General features: G+C 32.6%; 1 protein-coding gene across 1 annotated transcript in view; it reads right to left on the minus strand.

Annotated features, from left to right (window-relative positions):
- The window catches only part of LOC130448365 (disintegrin and metalloproteinase domain-containing protein 10-like), a 237,446-nt gene extending 228,827 nt beyond the window's left edge, over positions 1-8,619 (minus strand). The window contains exon 1 of the mRNA XM_056785723.1: positions 8,336-8,619. Within this exon, the coding sequence (XP_056641701.1) occupies positions 8,336-8,429 (94 nt within the window). The 5' untranslated portion in view covers positions 8,430-8,619. The remainder of the gene's footprint in view (positions 1-8,335) is intronic.
- Between the last annotated feature and the right edge of the window lie 2,708 nt (positions 8,620-11,327).

Consider the following 11,327-nt stretch of genomic DNA (forward strand, 5'->3'; position numbering starts at 1 on the left):
AAAAACAATCGATGAATAAGAGGCCCGAAATTTTGTATTATATTACAAACATGAAATAATATTTTACCGTTAGTTTTTAGTACCGAGTTCCGTTATTTATAAAAAAAGGGAGAGGACAAAAATCAGTTTATTTGTGTATTAGATTATAATCATTATTTTTACATGACCTGATGATAATAGTTCGAGAGTCTGGTTAACGGGCCAACTTATAAAAAAATAAAATCTGTCAGGCTCAAAAAATGGCCGTTTTTTACCGTGAAATTCCCAGAATTTACCGTCAATTAAGAAGTCCGGAATGATTTAATGGTAAAGAATGGCTTTTTCACGTTTTACCCCAGATGCCAACGAACACCGAAGTCGGCAATGATATTTTCGTGAACGGCAAATCAAGCGGCAATTATCCATGTGCTTTGTTAACTTATTGTTTAGAGGGAACTAATATTCCAGGAGATGGTTGCTACATTGATAATTAGGTTAGCTTCCCTTTGATGTATAGTCAAACTGAAATCATAGATAATTGCCGTTTCAATTACTATTCAAGAAAATACCCCGATGAAGGGCACGCTGGAATATATTGGGGTTATTTTGAAAGCATTGGGCATGTTTATCAACTTGGCGGACTACTTTCTGCCGAGCAGCAATTCTTCGTGCGGTCATACATTTTCAATATTCGAATAATTGCCGCCCTTCTTGCTATTCACGAAAATATCATTGGCTGGCCTGGAAAATGTGAGGTGCTCGGGTTCACATACCCTGTACTTGCGGATCTATTGCGCGACGGGTAAGTATTCAAATAACAAACACCAAGTGCCCTGAAATCTGTTGATCTGGTTATCTATTAGCTTTTCGGATCGACCAGCAAATAAAAAATGATAGATTCCAAAAATGCTTTTTACAATTGGTAACAGATGCAAATCAACAACACAAGGACGTGAACTTTAGGAAACAGCCCTTCTAAAGCTATCCCCGATCATCAATTCGTAAATAAAAATATGATAACAAATATATAAAATATGATATCGATTTGATTTCAATTGGCAAATGATTGATAATTGTTATATTTATCAAACTTATTAAGACAGGCTTTACTGTAGGGAAATGAACATTAGTAAAATACCATGTCAGATGGTGTCATGTCCGAGTCATCCACAAAAGAGAATTAAGAGGTGACGGCGTACAATCGTGTTATGCACAATGTTCTTTTCAATTTGGTGCTCCAGATAGAGCTGACAAAATTTCCATTACAAATCTGATATTAACAAAAGAAAAAGTAAAACTAGCTTTGGCAGTAACGTTGTCAGGAATCGTTGCAGCTCTCACAGATAGACGCATACATCGTAATAATTCCAAACTATCTCTAACTGTTTCTTTACAGAAAGATAGCGCGTGCTTCATTCGTAAAAATGGCCCTTTGGGAAAAGCTTTGCAAGACGTCTTTTAAAAATCTGGGTCGAATGTACCATTATCTATAGAGGTTCTGCAGAAGCTCTATATAGGACTTTTAGAGATATTAGAAGTTGTGATAAAATCATGGATGAGATTACCGGGGATTTTAACTAAACGTCCAGGAGATATATAGTTACCAACGGATCTATTGGTAATGTAATGGATCAAGAAGATGCCATCCATTACCCACAGGCGTTTCTTAATTCTTTGAACCCGAATGATCTTCACCAAATAAGATTATAATTAGCAGGCAGATAGTTTGATTCGATTAGTTTGATACTGGGACATTGTTTCGATTAAATACATATTTATTGTTAAAATCATCAGCAATTATTATGATATTGGAAATCTATAACCGTGTAAAAAACATCAGCATGGCAGGAAATGGCGCACCAACCATGTTTAATACCTTCGCAATCTTTTTTCCCGTTTTCTCCTTAAACATTAACATGTCTCGATATCGGAGTTGGTATTTTCTTAGACGGCAATTGAAGCGGAATTAATTTGAATTTTCGTACAGAGGAAAGCCATATTCCAGAAATTGATTAATATCAATTCTCAAGTTAGAGGCTATGACAGCATAAGAGTGGCATGAAAGCAGCAACTTTTGAACTGATCAATATTTGTAGTTTACCATCAAAATATACAATTTTCTATTTCCATATTTTTGATTAGTTGGCCAGCTAACTTGGAAAAAACTTGGAAAAATTACACTTTCAGTTTCAAAAAATATAGTTAGCATGATTTTAGTTGCTATATGTTAATTATTCGAAACTCTATTCTACGCAAAAGTTTCCAACTCCTCATCCATTCTGTGAAGTTCTGGTTAGACTGGGCTCGTTATTTCTATTATTATATTTCACTATCATTTATTCATCCTTCAATTAAATTGAAGGCTGATTGCAACCCGTATATAGTTAATTTTTTGCAATAGTTTTTGATCATAATAATCAATGAGGAAATTAAGTTTTAACCTTGAAAGATTCACGATTAGTACTAATGCAAATGAAGAAGAACAATCTATTATTTCGTATTCAAGCGTTTTAAAACCAAGGTTTCATGACTAAGCGCCCACTGAATTTTTTTTATAAAGAAAAAAATTGTCAGCAACACAAGAAAACGTCATAAAATTTCAAAGATATAGAATACAGATAATATTTTCCTTTTAAACAACCAATAATCGAGGAGTTGATTCAAAAGGCCCCTCGATTCGTAAATGCAATTATTTCGAAGGTATATGAATTGACCATTTAACCGTTTAACTGATGAATTATTTTACTAGGTTAGAGGCACATCGCAGAAAACTTGCAACGTCGAGGAATGGTATGGAGTATGTAAAGATTCAACTAAAACTAAGAGGGTAGAGGAAAGCAAAGTAGATTTTTTCGAAATAGTTTGTTGGTGCGAATCAAAGAGGTTGTTTAGAAGGATTGGAATGGGAGTTATATCGAGAGCTTCTTTAAGAAGTAAGGTAAAGAATCGTCCGATCAAATGAAACCGAATAATCTCATCCCACTCTATACGAAGTGGCAAGATGATCTAACATGGTTAGCACTTCATTTAAAAAAACAAGAAACAATTAGTCAAATTGAATACTTCTAAATATACGAATAAAATGACTGACAAGAAAAGCGTGAGGTGCAAAATAGTAATTGTTCTAATTCCTCTCTAGTTTAAGAAGAGAAAATTGGTCTACTCTATCTATTCTTCCTTGAAGGATTGTAAGTAAGAGTCATTCTGCTGTTTAGTCCAAGTAAATATCTAACAGCTCTCTTTTGAAGTTTGAAGATTCGCTCAAATTAAGTCGCACCAGAAGGGAAGGGCATATTGGAGATGCAACTCAATAATGGCATAATAAACTGTTGAAGAGGTGAATAAGTTCAGTTTTTTGGAATCTGATCTTAGCACAAAACAGGAGGAACTTAATTTATTACATAAGGCGACAATATGTAACTCACATTTCAAGGAATTGTTGTTGTTAAGGTGTTGTTTGAAATAGCAATTGTGAAAAAATTAACTACCTATATGAATATCGCTACAAAGATATCTACAAAAAAAGACGTTTCTTCAAATTATAACAGGTATATTGACGATAGGTTTTGCATGGACTCATGGACAAACTAATCCAAAACTTAGTACGTTCATTTGAAATATTATAAAATTCTCTAAATGTTTCGTCAAATTTTTATGAATGTACCAGAGCTAATACAAGTTTTCAAACTTCTATTGGTCTCTTAATAATAAAAGGTTTGGAGTGGTGAAAAACCCTGTGTATTAAAGATTTCATAGTCGTAACATAAGATCTAAGAGAACTATTTAACAATAAAAGTTTGAAATTTTATTTCATTTTAGTTCCAAGAATCTTTTCTTCACGGAAAATACAATTTTAGGTTTTTCCATGTAGTGATTAAGTCCAAGTTGTGTATTCTCAACAGTTCAGTTGCAACTTGCAAGATTTCAGTGTGATTATGGGAAATTTGGGCCGCGTAAACGCCGAAAAGTCGTTCCTTAAACAGTCATTGAAAAAACATTAATATTTAATTGTCATTTACAATCAACCATTTATGTAAAGTGTTGATGACACGATGGAATCAGTGAGTAGTACTTTTGTTGTCGCCAAATATACGATTTACAGATGTATTGATGATATGTGGCAAGTATCAAATAACACGTAAAGCTCCAGGAAAACCAGAATTTTGAATCGAAATTCATTTAAAAGGGAGAATTCGAAGTAAAGTACATGCGCTCTTCTTTAGAAGAAAACTTCAGACAGTATGCAAAGTTCTTGTTTTCGCTGGCAAAAGCATTCCAAAAAGTCTTTGTTAAACGAAAATATTGTAGTATGGAGAACAAATTACCTAAGAAATCTAAAAGAAATAAGAAACCAAACAAGAAGTATATTTTATTTAGATAAAATATGGACATACACGTAATGAATTTTGGTTAGATGAAACTGAAAAGTCGAAGACAGACTTCTTCATTTAATTATTCTACTGATTCAAATCCACTAACAGGAAAGGGGTGTGCAGACTGATAACAGTACACATCGGTAGTTCAAATGGTTTTGTTAAAGGTTCCGGTGACTACCAAGAGGACATGAATGCTGATGTTTTTAAAGAATGGTTAGAACAAATGGTTAATATTCTTCCTCAGAACTTTAACATAGTAATAATGCATGTTATCGCTCGAGATTTTTAGAAAATTCGCAAGCAACGAAGTGGTTGGAAAAGATTTATTGGCTAAATTCAAAGAATATTGAGTGAATATTGTGAAAAATAAATTTTTTTTAACGCTTGTGTCAAATAGAATGTGAGGACGAATATAGAAAGAGTTTATTGTCAAAAAATTGTTACATTTTGTAGACAAGATTGTAAAAATTATAAAAAAAACATAAAAATAAGTAATAATTTGAATTCTTTATTTCCTAAGTTGTTAGCAAATCATTTTTATTGAAATTCTAGCCAATTATCCTACATAATCTCCAAAAACTTCATCACCAAAGCGACCTCCGACTTTAAAAAGAAGTGCTCTGTATTTTTCAAGTAGAAAGCTGCTAATCCCTTAACATTTATGCGTAATGTGCATTTTGTTTTATGTTTGGAATCAATTAGCACTAAAGGTAATTGATAACCACGGTTGCCAACCGTCCCATATTTCCCGAGACAATCCCGATTTCCATTCTCTTGTCCCGTGTCCCGCCTCATCTGCCCCTGGGACACTAATTGACCGGAGTTTGGGGAAACAGCTTTAAAAATCATTTTCAACAACCTGCTTTAAAGAGGAAAAGTTTGAAGGAGTTTATGCAGAAAGATAAATTTGTACTGAAACTACAGCACATTGATGGTTACTATTTTTCTGTGATCCTGGAATTTTCACTTTACAGACATTTATTTCATCCAAAGCTTCACCGTTATATGAGAATCGATTCAATTCAATCTTTTATTCATATACTTTCTAAGAACCGTACCTGATGAACCGGATAATCATAATGCTGCGAATTTATGAAATTATTGTATTGCCAGTGGTCCTTGATGAGTACACGAAATTTTAAATTAGTTGTACATTGTATAACTGGCGTGATATCGAATTCAAATATTTATAGTTCTTCCAATATCAATTGCAGAAGACAGTTATGCGAGGAACAATCAATATTTCAGAAATACGCACGGCACTCATACCAAATTAAGGAATGAAAAATAATGTTTACTCCCCGTATAAAATTCGGTAAAGAAACCGTCAGTCCACGTGGACTCATCATCTCCAATGTTTACTAATGAAAACATCAAACCGTAAACATAAATGCGTGGAAGGCGTGTGTACACAATTTCTTCAAACAACAGTCTGCGATAAGCGTTGGGGTCACTTGGTGAGATTAATTTGATTCATAAAGTTCTTTACATAAATGGAAATAGGGCGTTGTTTAGACAATAAGCGAATGAAGACTATGAAATTACACAGTGTAGTGGGATTAAAGACAGGTATGAATTTAATAATAAAGAAAACTGTGTTGAACATGTTATCAAAGAAGAAGATGAGTATGTGGTGTCACCCTCTTCACAACCCTTCATAATTCAATCAAATTATGACTCTAGTTCAGACGATTCTAAATACCATTATTATTTATAAAGATACTTTGGGATTGAAATGTTTTTTTTGTTTATTTGCTAAGAATTTATTTTCCTTCGAATGGGGTACAAAATGGGCTCAGTTCACGTCTGGTACCCTGTTTTAACCAAACTCCCTTACATGCAGGTACATTTTACTCGTCTTATTACTACGTTTTATTTAATATTCAGTCATAGCAAATTAAGTAGGAATATAATTAAGTGCATCTTTCCAATTTATAATGATTCGATTGCTTTGTAACGGATACTTCCACGCATGAGATATACATATTTTCAAAATAATTCAATTTATAAAATGAGGTATCTGCGCCTATGGGAGATCAAACAAAATTGTCGGGAAGGTTTTTTATAATCTGCAATTGATATTGAATTAAATATACATATATCGATAGATCGAACAGGCTAAAGTAATAAAAGTGTGTTAAAAATTACATGCACGCGTATCGAGGGGCATTCTTAGACGACGGCTCCTGGAATATAACAGGTTTCTGAATAGATTTATAATAAAAAACTGTTTACAGTTAATTTCATGTTTTTATTTGCACGTTACCAGATAACAAAAAATGTATTTCAACGTAATAATGTCAATCAGTTTATTGTACGTAAATAAAAAAACTTATTTATACTCACGAAGCGGAATTAATTAATAGCTCTTTTTATTTTCGGTTGAGATAGTTTATTTGTACGAGGTACGGTCACAAAATAAGGTGAATTTTCGTAAAAACAAAGTAAAAAGCTAAAATAACATTTAAATGAACAATCTCATCAAAGTGAAACAAAACAATGATCTCAATATACAAACACTGATTTTTCATCTCATGAAAAAAGCCATAGAAATAACTTTTATCTACACTCTAACGTAACAATTATGACAATGAAGTCAGTATTTACATGAATACATGAATTTTTTATATTCGTGCAATTTAAAATATAATGAATGTTAAAGTTCTTTAGTAAACTCTTGAATCGCCATTAGCTTATTTTAACCCTTTAACATTAAGGTGAATTTTCTTGACATAAATGGTAAGGAGGGGTTGGATCAGATCCCACCCTCCAAATATCGATTTTTCGAGGTAAAATACAAAAATAATAATGGGAAACAGTAATAAGTAAGAATATAAAGTACTTTGGGAAAAAATTGACATTCAATTACAAAAAATACCTTAATAGACAGACATATTCTCTATGAAATTATTTAAAACATAGTAAAAATCAATAGATTCATTCTTCAACCAGGAACTTGAGTTTTTTATAAATTTGTTACTAATTGTATAAAACAATTATAGTGCCAGCAATTTCGAAATATAAAGAACATAGTGCAACGGAATACCGGTGGTCCTTGGGTTGTTGAGAACATCTCATCTAAACTGACCCCACTCATGAAGAGAAGGCCCATCAACTCTTTGATTTCAACGCTCTATGTTGGTGAAAGAAACCGCTGGACCGTATTGTACATTTGCCAATATTCCTCGATTTCTCGATAAAAATATTTCCAATTCACTAGTGACCTCCTTACTTCCCCACGTGGACCAGAGAGATGAGTAATAATATTCGACGCTGATGTCCTAGAAAATTTTGAATGGTCCATATTGTTTCCAAATCTTTACCTAGCTCAAAATTTCTCTCATCATCTACATTTGACTGAGAATTATCAAACTCGGCTGCTCCTGCCGCACAATGAAATGCATCATCCTCGTCATCAGTATCGTTATATATCTCGTCAAAAGTTTGATGCGTCATTTTAGTAAGATATTAGAAAAGAAAACTTCAATATGGGATTGGATCCTTCCCACAAAAGAAATTAAAAATATTTTTAATTTTATTCTTTATTTTCGACTTATTTTTTATTACTCGATTTACAAAATGACATAGTCAAATCCAGGTGCCACGGAAATCGTACTGGTGCCAAACTTAGATCAGTCACTGTCTTGGATACCATAATTTAAAAAAATTTATACAAATAATTTCAAGTCCACAATCATTTTTGAAAGCCAAAAGTCAAATATTAGCTTTGGTTATTATAACTGTATTCACTTCAACATGAATAATTCAATTGAAACTATGAAAATAACAAGAATATTAAATAAACCTGGCAACACCTGTAAACAACACTCCTTACTATTTAGACGGAGCAAAACTGTTACTAAATACAATTTTTTTTATATGTTTACGTAATAAAATACTCAACCTCCTCAAGAGAACTGATAATTATTATTGTATCAATCTGATAATATATGTATTAGTAACTAGATATAATAAATTACCTTTTGGGTGAGGAACAGGATCTATTGGCGATGCATTTAACAAATTTCCAATGAAACTAGTCACGATAACACTACATAATACTTTTATAAACATTGTAACTTTCTATCACAAAAACACAAATCACAGCTAATTTCTTTGGCAGCTAATTGTATCATTTTATTATTGTCTGATGTTTTTGGTATTGCGAGTTACACGCGGGACCGATTACTACGTAAAAAAATTCTTTTTCTTTCTACCTACGTACATCGACACACACTGTTCACGTTTCTCTTCGGCATTAGACGGATAGCGTGCCAAACTAGCGGAGGTGCACGAGGTTTAGCGATTGTTTGTCCTTGCGCTGCTGGTTCATAATAGCGGATGTGCCGGATCACCGGAATTTTCTTAGCTACAAGGAAGAAGATATTTTCCTTTGGCATTTTCTTTACTGAATAATGATTATTTTTAGAAGATGATCATAATTACACTACAGTAAATTCAAATTATGATTCGTGTCATTAAAAACGATTCTTTCAGTACCTTTAGGCCGGGTTTCTCTACTTCCTAATGAAGTCCTTGCTAACTACTATTCACCGAATAACCAAAAATTCGGTTTCTTCACCTTCTAATAAATTAAACGAATAAATCGAGTTATTTGCCAAATAATTTATTAGGCAATCACAAGTGTCAATTAAAGAGTTTTAGTAGGAATCTAGAAATAGGTTAAGCTAAATGAGGTTAGGTTAGGTTAGCTTAGGTTAGGTTACGTTAGGTTAGGTTAGGTTAGGTTAGGTTAGATTATTTGATAAAAATTAAGCATTTGCATACTTTATTCTCAGAAACTCTTCTGCGCTTGCCTCAATCATCATGACTTTTCACACAGAGATAGAAATATAGATTTCATAGAAAAAACAAAATGTGAAGCTCATAAAAAGCTCTACAGAAAATGCTAAATACATTCTTTACATTGCCTCGCTCGCTTATACACAAAAAAGAGGTTTACGTAGAAAATGTCAATAAACTTTTTTGTAGAGCTTTTTATGAGCTTAATTTGAAATTTTTTTCTGGAATCAGTATTTTCGGGGATATTTACTAAAATTTTTATAAATTTGAAGAGGGGCTGGGAGCAAACGAATTTTTGTCGGTGGAAATTCTTTCATGAATTATCTTTCCTAACCATTGACAAGCTTTGCCGAAAATTTCAGCAAAATCGCGAGGATCTTCTTGAAATTTTATTCCTTTTGAATTCTTATTGATTAAGAAATATGTTTTAGCACGTTTTTAAGATAAATGTTTGAAAGTGATATTCACTACATTTTTAGTTATAAAATGTCACAAAATTAATGTTTTCAATAATCATTCTTCTATTTTGATTATTTTCTCAACACATAAAAATAAGACCTTGGTTTGAAAATCAAAATTTCAACACGTTTTTTCCCAAATAAAAAATCCGAAAACCTGATTAGTCTCTAAACATTGTACTTAGAAATTAATTTTCGAAGAATTCATTTTTTTTCAGAAAGTACATACAAAACGATCAATTTGAAAAGGAAACTATTGAATATCTAATTCAAACAAACTATTAAAAATTTTTAGAACCGTTAAAATTTAGACAAAAGCTTGTAAAAAAAGACACAAACATACAAACAAGCTCGCGAAATGGGTCCATAGGCTGGACCTGACTAGCTGCAATAGAATTTTAAAAATTCGGCGAATTCGCACGGCATCTTAACATTTTTAATTAATTTCGGAAGCGCCTTTAATGTCTTCTTTTAGAACTTTTTACCATAGTGATTATTTACAGTACTGTTTCTAAATAATTTTTAGGAAAATCTATTACTTCATTTCTTTTTTTGTTCTAGAACTTTGTAGAATTCAATTTGTAGTATATAAATAAGTTTATATATCGCAGTGAGTTAGTTTTAAATAAATAATCGTAGTGAAAAGAACGAATTAATAAAAGTATTGGCAGAAAAAGTGATCTTTATAAGTAAATTATATCACATCTCTGCTAGAAATACTATTCTACAGTCACTGGAAGTTATTAGGAACACAGCACTCCGCATTTGTTTGGGTGCCATCGTACAAGTCCCATACAATGCTTATTTAAAGAAATTGGGGAGCTACCACTTTCTTACCGAAGACAATATCTGAGAATCTCGTTCGTGGTTTCTGTATTGTCAAATGCAAGAAATCCTGTGATCCGTAACGTCATATCTGAACGCTTTAAAAAGAAATTCTCAACCAACTCAACTACTCCTCCTTTCTTCTTCTTCAATAGATGCTATCCCCCCATCGACAATTCTCCTCCCAGCTGCAGAGCTAGAATTTTCCCACTTCATTAAATCAGAAACACTAATAAATGTAATAAAATAAAGATTCCTAATAACCTTAAGTAAATTCGACAACTTTTATAAGGTACAGATGTTTCGAAAAACCAAGATGAAACTGGAGCCGCCTTCTAGTCAGAAAACCTGTCGAAATACTTTGTACGCACTTCTATTTCATCTATACACTCTGCTCAACTTTTTGCTATTCTAGAAGCACTTAAGGAATTTCAGAAATTTGGATCCAAGAATATCCAGATTCTCAAAGTTCATTAACGGTAATCTGCCAACAATATTTCAACCATCCCCTTCCCAATCATATTAAGAAATGAAAGAGAATAAAAGAGTAGATGGACTAACCAAAAATGCATACAACAACAAGCAATCAGTAACCATCAATCAGTACCAAGAGTAACCATATAGTAGATACCGATTTCAAAGCATGTTTTAAGAAGATCCAAGAAAAATGGCAAGGAAAAGCAAATCAGAACCAACACCAGCCTTGCGAAACTCCAACAACATAAGTAGTAAGGATCAATAGTGAATTAACAATCAAACACCTCTTAATCGACTGTTTAAAATATGACAACGAAAGAAAAATGAATCAACTACCATATTCACTGAAGAAGCTACTGCAAGAAGACCCAAAGAAACTTACGAGCAACCTGAAAGACTGTAAACTAAG

The sequence above is a fragment of the Diorhabda sublineata genome, chromosome 8 (assembly GCF_026230105.1).
Source record: "Diorhabda sublineata isolate icDioSubl1.1 chromosome 8, icDioSubl1.1, whole genome shotgun sequence".
Classification (NCBI taxonomy): domain Eukaryota; kingdom Metazoa; phylum Arthropoda; class Insecta; order Coleoptera; family Chrysomelidae; genus Diorhabda; species Diorhabda sublineata.